The 16,286-nt window shown below is 36.7% G+C and overlaps 1 protein-coding gene across 5 annotated transcripts in view; it reads left to right on the forward strand.

Moving 5' to 3' along the window:
• PPP2R2A (protein phosphatase 2 regulatory subunit Balpha) overlaps positions 1-15,944 on the forward strand; it is a 99,496-nt gene extending 83,552 nt beyond the window's left edge. For 4 of the 5 annotated variants that reach the window (XM_006095023.3, XM_006095021.3, XM_023759124.1 and 1 more), the window contains 6 exons: positions 3,050-3,162; positions 4,301-4,478; positions 5,658-5,822; positions 7,371-7,540; positions 9,674-9,765; positions 14,354-14,633. In XM_006095023.3, coding sequence (XP_006095085.1) covers positions 3,050-3,162; positions 4,301-4,478; positions 5,658-5,822; positions 7,371-7,540; positions 9,674-9,765; positions 14,354-14,633 — 998 coding nt within the window. Of the gene's footprint in view, positions 1-3,049; positions 3,163-4,300; positions 4,479-5,657; positions 5,823-7,370; positions 7,541-9,673; positions 9,766-14,353 lie in introns of all 5 variants that reach the window. The other variant, XM_006095020.3, reaches the window with a different exon arrangement.
• The last annotated feature ends 342 nt before the right edge of the window (positions 15,945-16,286 follow it).

Consider the following 16,286-nt stretch of genomic DNA (forward strand, 5'->3'; position numbering starts at 1 on the left):
TCTTTTCTTAGGTTTGACAGTTTAGGGAATCACCATAGAGCAATAGCTCTTAAATTTTTGGAAGTAACATATCTTTGAGAATCTTACAATCCCTTCACAGAAAAGTTGTGTATAAAAGCACATAATCTTGCATGCACTTTTATGGAATTGATCAGTATCTCCATCTATAGGCCAAGACCTCCAGATTAAAAAGTCACTTCCAAAGAACATATAAATGAAAAAATATTTTTAATTTTAAATTATACTTGTGAAAACATTATTTTATATCCAGCCTGCCTTATCCCCAAGCACTGCACTGAAATTGTGTAGTACTTCTGTATCCTGTCCTGTGTTTATGCTATTTGAAAAAATGTTTTACCCTCTTATGTCACAAATTTTATCACTTTAAAATTTTTGAAGTTTAATTTGTTTTTCAAAAGATATTTACCTGATTTTTCATAACTTTTAGTATTTTCTTCTGATAGCACTATTGAGAACCACAAACTAATTTCATCTCATTTGAAAGTTTGATAAGTATATTGTAATTTTTTAATCTGGATCTCTAAGGTAGATGAATTTGAACAGGCCATAAGGCAGTCATGGTGGGCATCCTCATCTTTTTTAAAATTTATTTTTAATATATTTTTGATTTCAGAGATGAAGAAGAGGGGTAGAGATAGAAACATTAATGATGAGAGAGAATCATTGATTGGCTGCCTCCAGCATGCCTCACACTGGGGATTGAGCCCACAACCCAGGCATATGTCTTGACCAGGAATTGAACCATGACCTCCTGGTTCAGAGGTCGATGCTCAACCACTGAGCCATGCCAGTTGGGCCATCCTCATCATCTGATAATTTCTCCCAAAATATAGAATTTAGGCTTGACTCATTTATATTACATATTTGGAAATGAAGTATTCTAAAGTATATAATGATGTATCTAAATTATGTAAATTAAATAGCACATAGAAAACACACATAACTGAATTGCAAATAAATAGAAACATGATTACATAGGGTTTAGATGAAACATTAGTAGAGTTAGCTGGGGTTTTTTTGTTTTTGTTTTTTTTTCCTGTTTAGACTTCATCTTTGCAGAGGGCATCCACAGGAGCAGCTGGCATGCTTTTCTCCACCAGACAGAGAGAGGTGGCCAGGCTAGAGTCCCTGCATGACTGAGTTTTATAAAGTGTCTTTATACACTATTTTTAAAATTATATTATGCTCATTTGCTTATGAAAGACCATTAAGAATGTGATAGTCTTATATGAATGCAATTTTAGAATAACAAAGTATTAAACAAATATGCATGCATCCATAGTGATATAAAGAAATTTGAACAAATAAGTGGGAGAGAAGGGACGCTTTTTATAGGAGAACTAGAGGTCTGGCACACGAAATTTGTGCATAGGTATGGTCCCTAGGCTTGGCCTGCAATCAGGGCCATCTTCCCTGGCTGCCTGCAGCCAGCCCCACCCCCCGCCACCAGCCACCCCTTGTTCCCCATTCACCATCAGGCAATCGGAGCCTGCCTACCAGGGAAAGGGACCACAGGTGGTCAGTGTGCCTCATAGTGACTGGTTGAGCGGTCATTCTGGTTGTTCCAGGTTCTGATCGTTCCACTGTTAGGGTCAATTTGCATATTACCCTTTTATTATATAGGATAGGATTACAAATAGTATGTGAATGGATACTTCTTCCTACAAGAAGTGTAACTTAATTCTCCTTTTAAGTGTAGACTGGACTTAGTGACTCACTTCCAAAGAATAGAGTATGGGAAGGGGAAAAATAGTAACTGCAGTGGAGAAACTTGGTACATACTGCCTTAACCAAGTGATTAAAGCAGAAAAGTCCTGTTGACACTATGTATGCCTTCACTTTACTCTGGTGCTCCTCCTAAAAACCCATGATTCCATTCTGATTATAAGAAAACAGCCAACCTATCGTTTTGAGGGACATCCTACAAAATATCTCACTACTGCTCAGCACTGTATGAAAAATAAAGTCTGAGGAATTGTTAAAGTTGGAGAGACTAAGACTTGATAACTGAAGTGTTGTTTGGATCCTGGTTGGGGTCCTGAAACAGAAAAGGGAAGTTAGTAGAAAACCTGGTGGAATCTGAGTGAAGTCTGGAGTTTGGTTAGTAGGAATGTACCAGTACAACGTTAATTTCTTAGTTTTAACAAATGTACCAGGTTGTTTAAGATGTTGACATGAGAAGAAACTGGGTGAATGGTGTATGGAAACATGTGCTGTCTTTGTAACTTCTCTGGAAATCAACTTAATTCCAAAATAAAATTTTATTTTAAAATATTATAGATTTTTGATACATAAGAATTTTGTCTTGAAGGACTTGAATCAGTCAAATTTGCCTACTTATGAATTGCTAATACATTGGGGAAATACAGATTTAAACAGGTGGCCAGGCCTGTAAAGGAATTTGTGGGATCTGCTAGTAGTAGTTAGGCTATCTTAACCATTTTTGTTGGTTCTCTTTTGAAAATTAAGTATTGAGCATATATAGATATATGTTTTTATGTGTGTATAGACATATATGTATTTATATACCCATATAACCTTTTCCCCTCTGGCTTTATTTGGTTTTAAACAGTAAGGACCTGGCTATGACTTGATTGTAATAGCAAATGGAATTTTATGAATTTGATTAACATAAAAGTGCAATATCTATACTGTTTTTCCCAGGTAATAAATTTGTTTTTTGTTTTTTTTGTTGTGTCAGATAAGAGATTTTATTCTTGGGATCTTTTTGTTCCTTTTTTTTAATCCTTACCTGAGGTTATGCTTTATGGATTTTAGATAGAAAGGAAGGGAGAGAGAGACAGAGACAGATATTGATTGGTTGCCTCCTGTGTGTGCCAACTGGGGATTGAACCCACAGCCTTTTGGTGTACAGGGTGATGCTCCAACCAGCTGAGCCACCTGGCCAGGGCATTCTTGGTATCTTTTTAGATCAAATATGAAATGGCATGTTTACATATACCTTAAAAGTGTTTTTCTCCTATATGTATTACTCCTTTTTTGAGGACTTTATTCATTGTCTCCCCAGATAAAACTATAAAATTATGGAAAATCAGTGAAAGGGACAAAAGACCAGAAGGGTATAACTTGAAAGAGGAAGATGGAAGGTATAGAGATCCTACTACAGTCACTACACTACGAGTAAGTACATAAGAAAAAATTATTCTAATTCTGATTAATAGTGCTTTTGTATGTATGTGTGGGTTTAAAATATTTTTATTGATTTTTACAGAGAGAGGGGTAGAGAGGAAGAGAAACATCAAAGTGAGAGGGGACCATTGATCAAGGGGATCAAGCCTGCAACCCAGGCATGTGCCCTTTAGGTGCACGAGACAACACCCAACCAACTGAACCAAACCGGCATTTTGTATTCATATTACATATTCTAGATCCTGAGCAGAACTTAAATAGGAATAATTACAATTTGCCCTGTCCCAACAATTCTGTAACTAGATAAGACACTTAAAACTCTCATTTCAAACAGACCCTGACCTACATAGAGTCACACTGTTGCCATGGGCAGAACCAGGATTCTACACAAGACTGTTATGTTCTGTGCCACGTTCTCTACCACTCTTGTAGTTTGAATATCAACTATTACAAACTTAAGTTTCAAGATTAATTTTCTTTGGAGATGAAAAAGTAGAAATGGACCAAATCTTGTTGCAGCTAAAAAAAACAAAACCAAGAATTAGACACACTGGGCTAATTTCCTTTTTAACCACTTTAATTTAAATCATAAACATTTATTAGGTTTGCAAGTCTTTGTTAATCCTCACATGAGGATATTTTTCCATTGATTTTTTAGGGAGAATAGAAGAGAGAGGGAAAGACAGAGAGAAACATCGATGTGAGAGAAGCACACATCGATTGGTTGCCTCCTGCACAAGCCCCAGCCAGGGCCTGGGCCAGGGAGCCTGCAACCAAGGTATGTGCCCTTGACTGGAATAGAACCCGGGACCCTTTGGTCTGCAGGCTGACGCTCTATCCACTGAGCCAAACCAGCTAGGGCTGCAAGTCTTTTAAGCAAAAGATTGGAACTAGGAAGAATGGCAAATTCTAGTAGTATTGCTACCTGTAAAAGAAGATAAATTAGATTGTTCATTTTACTCGTTTCAGTACTTCAGAAGATCAATATCAGTTACTTTTTAAACTAAATTTGTGTAATGTACTGTTTTATAGTTCCTCAAAAACTGTAGAAATGAAGTGTTCTGAATCTTAGGTGCTATTGTAAACAATGAACATTTTGTAATGACTTTTTCATGTGTCTCATTGACAGGTGCCAGTCTTTAGGCCCATGGATTTAATGGTTGAGGCCAGTCCACGAAGAATATTTGCCAATGCTCATACATATCACATCAACTCAATTTCCATTAATAGTGATTATGAAACATATTTATCTGCAGATGATTTGAGGATTAATCTTTGGCATCTGGAAATTACAGATAGGAGTTTTAGTATCCATTTGGTTTCTCTCTTGTTTTTTTGGCGGGGGGTGGTATAAAGTCAATATAAATGTTTCTCCAAATCCTACTTTCATTGTTTATATTCTGAAAATTCTGTGTACAAACAAGTATGTGATATATAAACATATATACCTGGCACTCATATATACTGTATATATAGAGAGAGAGTGAGAGAAAGAGATGTATACAAATATACTCGTTTTTAAGTATGTTTTAAAAATAAAATGTTAGCTATATGGAATTCCACATTTGAAATGGGTGAATTGTATGTATGTGAATTACATTTCCGTAAAGCTGTTTCGTTTGTTTTTTTTTTAAGGTAAAATGTTAGCAGCTTTTACTACTATTTATATATTTCTAAGTACATATCATTTGAAAAAATTAACACTTTACTATAATTCATAATCTGTTAATAGAGTATAAAAGAGCCAGTTTTCCTATACCTTTACCGGTCTAGCTAGTAAAAATCCTCTTTTGTTGTTTTGATTAGCATTTCTTTCATCATGAGTAAATGAACATTTTTTTCATATTTGTATATTTATTCTTTTCTAATTTTTTTCATTAGATTTGCATGTTTTGTTGTTTTTCTTTGTTTTGTTTTATTTTTAATATATTTTTATTTATTTCAGAGAGGAAAGGAGAGGGAAAGAGAGCTAGAAACATCAATGATGAGAGAGAATCATTGATCAGCTGCCTCCTGCACACCCCACACGGATCGAGCCCAAAACCAGGAATTGAACCTCGACCTCCTGGTTCATAGGTCACTGAACCATCTCTGGGTTGTTTTTAAAGCACTTTTTTATGTTAAGTAAATCAGCTTCATCCTTTGTGGTGCAAATAGTTTTCTCTTTTTTGCTCCCCTTGAAGAGTTTTGTTCTGTTATCTTGTGTTTGGAATGTACACTAAATTTCTTAATATTTAGGAAGATAAACTTATGTCAGTCCTATTCTTTATGGCTTCTGGGATTTGTATCATGGTCAGAAAAACAGACCTCTGCATTCTAAAATGATTTAAAATTTGCCCATGTTTTCTTCTAAGAATTTTTTTTGTAGGCATTAAATGGATCAAATAAGGTCTATAATGCAATTCAGAATATTTGTGCTTTGAAAAATGTAAAATTATATTTGCCCTTTTTTCTAAATGGAAATTCCTTAATAAAATGCTATCCAGATATTGTGGATATCAAGCCTGCCAACATGGAAGAGCTAACAGAGGTGATTACAGCAGCAGAGTTCCATCCAAATAGCTGTAACACGTTTGTATACAGCAGCAGTAAAGGCACTATTCGGTTATGTGACATGAGGGCATCTGCCCTCTGTGATAGGCATTCTAAACGTAAGTTATTTTCATCTTTTTTTTAAAAAAAAAAAGTTAACTTTTTCTGTTTGTCTAAAATCTTTAGCCTCAGACGTGGTAATCACATGTACATAGGTTTACAAGTCTTAGTTAAACCTATATGCCCAGGGCTACCTGTACCCTTTGGAAAGCTGACTCTGCATGAGGCATCGTAGGTTATTCTACTAGAAAAACATGGAAGGCTTTATCAGGGCATGTCTGTTGATATCCTAGTGGAGATATATGCCTAAGCGACTGTTAGGACCCAACGACCGGTGGACCAGTCACTATGACGTGCACTGATCAACAGGGGGCAGACGCTCAACTCAGCAGCTGCCCCCTGGTGGTCAGTGCAATCCCACAGCCAACCTCCCGTGGCCCCCAGCTGCCCCCCATTCCCCCTCACCAGCCAGCCAACCTCCTACAGTCCTTCCCCACTGCCGGCTGGCCAGGCCGAGGGACCCCACTGGTGCACAAATTCGTGCACTGAGCCTCTAATGCAGTGGTTCTCAACCTTCCTAATGCCGAGACCCTTTAATGTTGTGGTGACCCCCAACCATAAAATTGTTTTCGTTGCTACTTCATAACTGTAATTTTGCTCCTGTTATGAATGCAGGACGTATTTTCATTGTTACAAATTGAACATAATTAAAGCATAGTGATTAATCACAAAAACAATATGTAATTATATGTTTTCCGATGGTCTTAGGCGACTCCTGTGAAAGGGTCGTTCAACCCCCAAAGGGGTCGCGACCCACAGGTTGAGAACCGCTGCTCTAATGTGTATATATATTTATTCATTTTTAAAATTGATTTCAGAGGAGAGAGAAAGAGAAATATCATTGATGAGAAAGAATCATTCAACAGCTGCCTCCTGCATGCCCCCCACTGGGGATCGAACCCAGGACCCTGTAGTCCACCAGCCAACCCTCTATTCACTGAGCCAAACCAGTCAGGGCCCAGTGGATATATTTTTAATGGACTGTTACTGTTTGAGAACTTGGGGTGATGTTCTCCAACCCTATATTCAGGTAGAGCAATTCCTTCTTTCCTATTTCGAGCTTCCTATTTCTTCTAAGAAGTGGTTTTCTTTGCTTTAAGAAGTTTAAAAAGCACTGGGTTTTAAATAACAGGTTGCAGTAATTTTACCTGGCCAGTAAAAAATAAAATGCTGGTACGAATTTGAATGGTGAGAGGGTATTTTTTTGTGCTGACAACACAGGCAAAGTCAGTGAGGTATATGCAGAACCTATAAACCTGGGGCATTGAAGTCAGAAGCCCTGGGTAAGTCTGGTTCTGCCAAATTAGCTGTGGGCTCTGGAAGTATAAATCTCTCACATCTTTAGTTGTAGTATTTATCTCATAAGAAACTTCTAGGGGGATTATCTTATAGCCAGAGAGTTGTCAGTTTTTATTAGGCTGCCATTTTTAGCTGCCTCTTAGGAAATTTGTGAATTGTTTCAACAAATGCTTTGTGCAAGCCAGAAGATTATACAAATTGCACTTTTTTTTCCTTTTTTTCTTTTTTTTTTTTTTGCTTGTTTTTAGTGTTTGAAGAACCTGAAGATCCCAGTAATAGGTCTTTCTTTTCTGAAATCATCTCCTCTATTTCTGATGTAAAATTCAGCCATAGTGGTCAATATATGATGACTAGAGACTACTTGTCAGTCAAAATTTGGGACTTAAATATGGAAAACAGGCCTGTGGAAACATATCAGGTATTTGCAGTTTTTTCTTTCAATGATCATACACCCTATTTACTTTGAAGTTTTTATAGAGAAGGATTTTGTATTTTGTGTTAATCCTAACACAGTTCGTGTTCACAGTGAGGCTTTTGATCCATGAGTATTATGCTTTTCCTTATGTTAAATTTATATATTTTTTTATAGGCGTTATAGTAGTTTTGCAGTTAAAGTGTGATTATGTTACTGGTTTGGTTCATTATTGATAATGGTTTTCCCTGCTTCTGTCTATACTTAAAGTGAGGAGGAAAGAGCACTCTTTTAAGGTCTCGGGGGTGGGAGGGAGGATTGGGAAGAGTGGTCAGTCTTAGTAGAGTTGTCCCCGTTGAAGTATGTGCAGTAGTAGCTGAACTAGAGAGCTTAGCTTTGGCATGCCAGGTAAAAGGGACTGACATTCTACCTTTGTCTTTAGACTAAAGGAAAAGGCCTTGAAAGCCCAGCAGACAGCTTTAGCAGTTGTCTGTCTCTTGTGGGATGTTAGTTCTGGATTCACTTCTTGTCAGCCAGCCACTACCATTGATCCGTAGCCTGCTGCTCTTCTAGAAAAGAGAGTGAAGATGTGTTGAGCCAGGAACAGGGAGGGCATCAGATACCTATGTTAGGTCCTAGGTCGCTAGAGTATAGAAAACACTTAACACTGCTTTAGGAATACAGACTTGATAAATTTTCCTTATGTTGTATATTATCAGTAAAATTAGAATGGTATTTCTCAAACTTTTTAATCCTGTTTGACAAACCTAAACCACTAAATAGTCTCCTTCGTGGTATTTGAAATTTCCAAATACATGTTACATTGAAGCAAAAGTAAAGGATACAATATTGCCACGGTTTCAAATTACATCTGTATAACTGCCAAGATTCTGATTGGTCTCCTAGTGATCCTCACCATTACTACCCCATTCCCTTTGAGAATAATTGATTTGAACCTTAACTTCATACTCATAAATTGTTTTTGAGAAACCCTGTATGGGCATTCTAAAACTTTGCTGAATTGTTATGATTTACCTAATTTTACCTGAATGTCAGTTTTCCTTCCTATGCTGAGTTAGATTAGTGATTGAGAATCGTGTCACATCATACTCAAACGTAGCATATGCAGATCGAGCTGTTGGTGGGTGGTAAATTTGGCATCTTGCTAAGCTGTGTGTTATTGAAGGGTAATTGTGATTTTATTCATTTTTCACTTTTAATCCTGACCCTACATGAATTGCAATTCCTCCAGGTTAACAAATTTTTACTTAATGTCACATACATGTGGCCTGAATCATTTCACTGTACTTAAAGTTAAGATGACTTTATGTTATTTCATAAATAATAGAGAATTCTAACATTTAGAAAGTACCTACTCCTTTCTGTCATCACTAGTGCTTAAGGTTCTTTTTTTCCTTCTGATCGCAAGATTTGAAAATTTCCTTTGTAATTTAACAATGTTAATTAAATGTATCATTTATCAGGATACATTTTAAATACTAGATTCATTTATTTAGAATTATATTTTTTTAAAAAGGTATATTTTCATTAGCTCTTGATATTATATAAGTAATGTCAAGTAGAACCATGCATACATACAGTAACCATATAATTTATCACCAAACTGAGGGATGATCATGCTGTGCATAACATACACAATTATAATGTAGGCTTTAGTTATTTATGCCCAGAAAATTATATTTTAAAAGGAAGTAAAGCACAGTATTGAGTGTTTTTAAATCAGCAATTAATAGACTGAAAGACAAGTGTTAGCATATTCAAATATTGCTATAATAGTCTTTAGTCTCTTATCGGTGTCATTTTCAAATGTTTTCTGGTCTAAATATTTTCGTTGAGCTTATAGAGTACATGTGCCATGCCCAGAGGGTAGTTAATCTATTGTTCAAAAGAAAATGTGTGTTCATTGAAGGGGACTCATATGTTTGTAAATGGATTAAATAAACGCTTTTATTGTTACTAAGGGGATCAAATTTTAATAAGATTGACAGATATATGTATGTGTCTACATATGCCTTTTTTTAAAAAAAATAATACTGACTTACTAAATCAGTTTTCTAAATTTAATCAGTAAATCTTGAGGTGTAAACTAAGAATATATATATTTATGTTTTTCCCCAGGTGCATGAATACCTCAGAAGTAAACTTTGTTCTCTGTATGAAAATGACTGCATATTTGATAAATTTGAATGTTGTTGGAATGGTTCTGATAGGTAATTGATTTTAATTTGAATTTATTCAAATGTTATTTTATCATTTAAAATAATCCACTGTATGAATATAGTTTTGTTTATTCATTCATCAGTTGAAGGACATTTGGGTCATTTTCAACTTTTGGCTATTTGCGTGAAAGTTTTGTTTAACTATTTTTTTAAATACTTTGGGAAATGTTCCAAATGCCTTTTCTTTTTTTAATATATATTTTTATTGATTTCAGAGAGAGAGAGAGAGAGAGAGAAACATCAATGATGAGAATCATTAATCGGCTGCCTCCTGCATGCCCCCCACTGGGGATTGAGCCGACAACCCTGGCATGTGCCCTGACCGGGAGTCAAACCATGACCTTCTAGTTCATAGGTTGACACTCAACCACTGAGTCATGCCAGCTGGACCAAATGTAATTTTATAAGAGCAGCAGTTTTCAGCCTTTTTCATCTCCTGGCACACATAAACTAATTACCAGAATTCTATGGCACACCAAAAAATATTTTTTTTGCCAATCTGATAAAAAAAAATACTTATTCATTCACACCAGCTGGCTGTTGTTGTGTTGGCTGCTGTTGTTTTTTTTATTTGATAGTCTAAGGCCGTGGTCGGTAAACGGCAGCTCGAGAGCCACATGCGGCTCTTTGGCCCCTTGAGTGTGGCTCTTCCACAAAATAGCACGTGCAGGCGCGCACGTACAGTGCGATTGAAACTTCGTGGACCATGTGCAGAAGTTGGTATTTTGTGGAAGAGCCACGCTCAAGGGGCCAAAGAGCTGCGTGTGGCTCACGAGCCGCGGTTTGCCGAGCCTCAGTTTGCCGACCACTGGTCTAAGGGAAAGGAGGTCAGTGACCCTGACTAAATAGTCAGGTACTGCATATTTTAAAAATTCTTGTGGCACATAGGTTGAAAATTGCTGTATTAGAGGAAAGAAATGTGCTATTTCATCACTCCTCCTAGTAATCTTAAAAATGTTCCCTTTTATGAGCCAGATCAATCATAAGTTTGACATGCCAGCAGTTGAAATGTTGACATTTCAGTTTGGTTTGTTACTATATTAAACTTTTTAGAAATACTTAGGGCCTTGGCCAGGTAGCTCAGTTGGTTAGAGCATTGTCCCAATACACCAAGGTTGCAGGTTTGATCCTAGTCAAGGCATATACAAGAATCAACTCATTGGGATAAGGACACATTTGTAATATCTTATTTAAAAAAGGGAAAAAAAAATTTTAAAAATCTGTGAAAAAAAAAATCAACCAATGAATGTATAAACAAGTGGAATGACAAATCTGTTTTTTTCTCTCTTTCCCTCCCTCTCTCCATCCTCCCCCTTCCTCTTGCTCTCTTAAAAAAAGTCACTAGAAATATTTAGACAGTAGATATTTCATGTGGAATGTTACACACCAGTGTCTCCAGATAATACATTAATATCTCATAGAAGTGATAATTGATACATATTATTTTAACCATATTACCATGAGTAATTAGGCTTTTTATAATCCACAAATTTGCCATAGTATTTCTTTTCACTATGTTGTCAAAATGTACCATTATTTCCAAAGATAAACAAGTCTTAATCTTTCCATTTTATTTGTCAATATTTGTTTACCATTTATTATGTTCCAGTAGAACAGAAAATATCATTTTGAGATTATTTAAATTTGCCTTCAAGGTAATTTGAAGTTCTTTATTGAACAATAGTTTTATCACAGAAGCTTGATATGATTCAGGTTTCATGGTGTTATGTGTTACAGAAGAGAATAGAACTGGGATCATTTATCTTTTGTCTGATTTTTGAAATTATTTTATCTGATTATAACATGAGGCCCACTAATTAGACTGGCCACCGTAAACCTAGAGTAGGAATAAGCAAGCTTTACGGAATGCCACTATTAAACCTAAAGTATCAAATTAGAAAAAGGAAAGGGAAGAAGATAAGAAATTAGCAAATTTCAAGAGAAGATATTGCTATAAAGAATTGGTTCACTGCCACAGCTAGTACTTCCTCACATTGTTTACACATGTTAAACAGGTTTCACTGTCAAAAGTTATTTCCCTTAACATGTAAAAAAAAAATTTGAGCCCTACCTGGTTTGGCTCAGTGGATAGAGCATCAGCCTGTGAACTGAAGCATCCTGGGTTTGATTCCAGTAAAGGGCACATGCCAGGGTTGTGGGTTCGATCCCCAGTAGAGGGCGTGCAGGAGGCAGCTAATCAGTGATTCTCTCTCGTCATTGTTGTTTCCATCTCTCCCTTGCCCTTCCTCTCTGAAATCAATAAAAATATATATATTTTTAAAAATTTTGAGAGGATCTCAAACTTAGAAAAAATTTATAAGAATAACACAACTCTTATTTAGCCTCTACTCAGGTTCCCTCTGTTGCTGTTTGCTGTGTCAGTCTTCATGTATATTTATACATAAACACAAACACTTATTTTGTGTGTGTGTACGTGTGCATAAACTCCAAACATGATGCCCCGTTGCCCCTAACTTTGAGTATTTCATAAAAGGCACTCTACTTCATAATGACAGGGCAACAGAAAAATTCTCATTGATGCACTACTTTCATCTAATCCACAGATTCCATTAAAATTTTTCTAGTTCTCAATCATGTCCTCTCTAGCAAAAAAAAAAAGGGGGGGGGGTGCGGAGGGCTCAGTATCAAATCCAAAAGCATATGTGACATTTGGTTGTCCTATCTCGTTAGTCTCCTTTAATCTGGACTAGTTCTTTATTCTTTTCTCATCTTTCATAACCTTGGCATTTTTGAAAACACAGGCCAGTTATTTTACAGAAAGTTTCCTTTTAAAAAAATTATATTATTGATTGATTTCAGAGAGAGATAGAAACATCAGTGATGAGGGAAATAATTGATTGGCTGCCTCCTTCATGCCCCTTACTGGGGATTAAGCACACAACCCCAGCATGTGCCCTTGACCAGAATCAAACCCAGGACTCTTCATTCAGTCTGCAGGCTGATGCTCTATTCACTGAGCCAAACCAGCCAGAGCCAGAAAGCTTCTTAATTTGAGTGTTGTCTAGTGTTTCCTCGTGATTAGATTCACATAACATGGGGATGCCAGTTTAATTACATTCATCGTTTGAAAGAAATACCGTTTTATTACCTTTAGGTACATGCACCAACATGAGTGTGATTAAAATGTTGTCAGTTGTTCTTTGGGGGGGATTGACTTTACTAAGTAGATGGCAGTCTTTTGCATTCAATATATGACCTGTTTGGTGTATAATCCTATATAGTAAATGGGTAATATCCAAATTGACCCTAACAGCAGAATGACCGGTCGCTATGACGTGCACTGACCACCAGGGGGCAGATGCTCAATGCAGGAGCTGCTCCCTGGTGTTCAGTGCGCTTCCACAGCAGGGCTGCCACTGCTCAGCCAGAAGCTGGCTCATGGCTGGCCAGCGGCAGTGGCAGGAGCCTGTCCCGCCTCTGCGGTAGTGCTAAGAATGTCCGGCTAACGGCTTATGCCCGATTCCCCCAGGGAGCGGGCCTAATCTGGCAGGTGTACATCCCCAGAGGGCTCCCAGACTGCCAGAGGGATGTCTGACTGCCAGCTTAGGCACGATCCCTGGGGGGGAGAGGGCCTAAGCAGGCAGGTGGACATCCCCGTGGGGTCCTGAACTGCGAGAGGGTGCAGGCCGGGCTGAGGGACCCCCCACCCCCACCCCGAGTGCACGAATTTTCGTGCACCAGGCCTCTATTATTTGTAATAAAAGTTGTTTCCAAGCATTACTTTAAGCAGTTTCTTGGTATCCTATAATCTTATTTACAATTATAATTTAAGTTATATGGGAAGATGTGGTATTAATAATAGCACTAGACCCTTTGCAAATTAATGGTTTTAAACATGTGAGGTTTTGCTTACTGGAATACTTGGTAAATGTTGAGGAGCAGTGATGGATGGCAAGTAGGATTGACAGAACATGCCTTAGGCAGGGTAAGAATTTGGCACCCTTTAAACTGATATTAAAAATATTTGTCCAAAAATTTGCTTAAAATGTATTGTGTTATAAGTTAATTTTTTTTTCTGTTAATAAACATTGTATATGCTACTTTCTGAATATTCCCAGAAGCAGGTTTTCTATAAGCATCATAAGATGTGATTATCCAAACTAGATAATGTCTTGGGGACAAATTAAATAGTTTACAACTTAAATCATAAAGAAAGCATTGGTTTCTAATGAACAGTTGTATACCATTCATTTTTCTTTTTTGGTTTTAGAACCTGTGAGTCCCCCAGTTGGTATTTCTAGAAGTTGGCTGGTCAGGTTGATCACATAAGTTGATAGTTGCAAAAATACTCAACAAAGATAATACTACTAAGAAGCTTAGGATGCTTTCAACTTTGGTGATAGTTTTGGTATTCATGAGAAGGAGTAATTAAAAGAAAAAATTAACTAGCACTATATATCTGGGTTGGTGTCAGCGGCCTTCACCCTAAAATTAAAATCTGCTTAAAGTAGCTGCTGTTTCTGGTAGAGCACCAGGCTAGGTTTCATCACTGAGTCATTTTACTGAAAACAAACTCTGTAGGCACTTATTTGACTGAATGTTCTGTCTACTTTTACAGTGTTGTCATGACTGGATCTTACAATAATTTCTTCAGAATGTTTGACAGGAACACAAAGCGAGACATAACCCTCGAAGCATCACGAGAAAACAATAAACCTCGCACGGTTCTGAAGCCACGCAAAGTCTGTGCAAGTGGCAAGAGAAAGAAGGATGAAATAAGTGTTGACAGTCTAGACTTCAACAAGAAAATACTTCACACAGCCTGGCACCCCAAGGAAAATATCATTGCTGTAGCGACTACAAACAATCTGTATATATTTCAAGACAAAGTGAATTAGGGTTGGCATTCCTAGCAGAAGAGCCCACTTCCTGCTTAGTTGAGATAGTTGAATCTAGCATTTGTACCTAAAAAAGAGAGAGGTCCATTGTGGCGCCCCCTTCCAGTGTTTGACAATGTGCCATTCAACAACACTTTTTTATAGCTACATGGAGAAAGCTCTGTGGATTCATCACTATGGTGTTCTCCATGTCTGCTAGCCATTTAGGTAAGGATAGGGCACTTTTAATTTAAATGACTTCTTGCACCATCTTGCCTAATGGACTAGATTGGACTGTGTCAACATTGATTTACTCCACTTTTTATGCCTTCCATTGTGATGATGTCAAACACAGTGAAAGCCTCAGTCATGCTTATGGGATTTAATTGTGTATCCTCATTACTGTATCATTTGTGGGGTACACCCCGCCACCCTTTTTTAAATTAAATACAGCTCATTCTTACTGTGGCTTGTAGCATTCCTCCTCTTCTGGCCTCCTGGACTCTTCCCTTCATGTCTCTTACCCTTGCCCCTCCACCCAGTCTTGGTGGTGGTATATTAAAAAAAGAAAGAACGAAAGCACACAAAATGAGTCAGTTTGGGGTCAGTGGTAAAGGGGGGTATATATTGCGAACAAATGTTTTAACAGTTGGCTGTAATCACTCCTTGCCGTGTCTGGCACTGAAAATAAGGGAAAAAAAAACTACTACTGAATAAAAGTGACAAAGAATGGTGAATCTGGTTTTCTTTTTCTTTTTAATCTACCTCTTTAAGCCAGTATTTTGTGTCATAACTTTTGGACGAAATGAAATGAGTTTTCATTGTTGTTTTGGTATTTTTGTTAATTATTTTTAACAAGTGTTCTTTTACAAGGAATCAGAGAGGTATTGGTTCTGTATGAACATGTTTTGGATATATATTGGTATTACTAAGGATTTCACAACCTATAAATGCTATTAGAGATTTTTTTTACTGTGGTTATAAGGGTATTGGATCTGTTGTATCTACACTTATCTGTTAATGAAATTGTAAATAGGAACCAAATTTGTAGCTTCATTTTAAAAGACTTTTTACAGTACTTAATTTCATTTTTGCCTTACTAAATACTAAGACAAAGACTTAACAAGTAAAAATCTTTTTGACATTCAATCATAAAACATAACACAAAACTATCCTCAAGTGATTATCGTAGATAAAATTGACACTGCACTAAATATTTTTTTTGTATCTTACTGATATCAAATCTGAATGAAATGTACTTTGTCACAGATGTTTTTTTCTCTATTTTTGGTTTTCCAAAGCTATTAATATTAAAGACAAACTTTAAAGATACAGTGTTCGAAAAGTGCTTAATGGACTCCAACAGCTGCCTCAAATAAAAGTTTAGTAATCTGTATATTGACTACATTTCCCTAAGTGGTGATACCTTATCCAAAGATGAAGAGTACCCCTATTTTATATAGGTAGAATGTACCTTTGTCAGTCTTGCAGAAGCTTTAATGGAGAACAAATGGACTTTATTTTTAAAAGATAAATTGAGTAGGCATTTATATTATTAAAGAATAGTATGCTTTGCTTGAGCAGTAATATAACCTTGAATTTTAGAGGACTCAGTGCTTCTATATATGTCCACTACCTATTGTTCTGTTCTCATTAATGAAAAATGATTAAGCA

This window comes from Myotis lucifugus, unplaced genomic scaffold, assembly GCF_000147115.1.
Source record: "Myotis lucifugus unplaced genomic scaffold, Myoluc2.0 scaffold_148, whole genome shotgun sequence".
NCBI lineage: Eukaryota > Metazoa > Chordata > Mammalia > Chiroptera > Vespertilionidae > Myotis > Myotis lucifugus.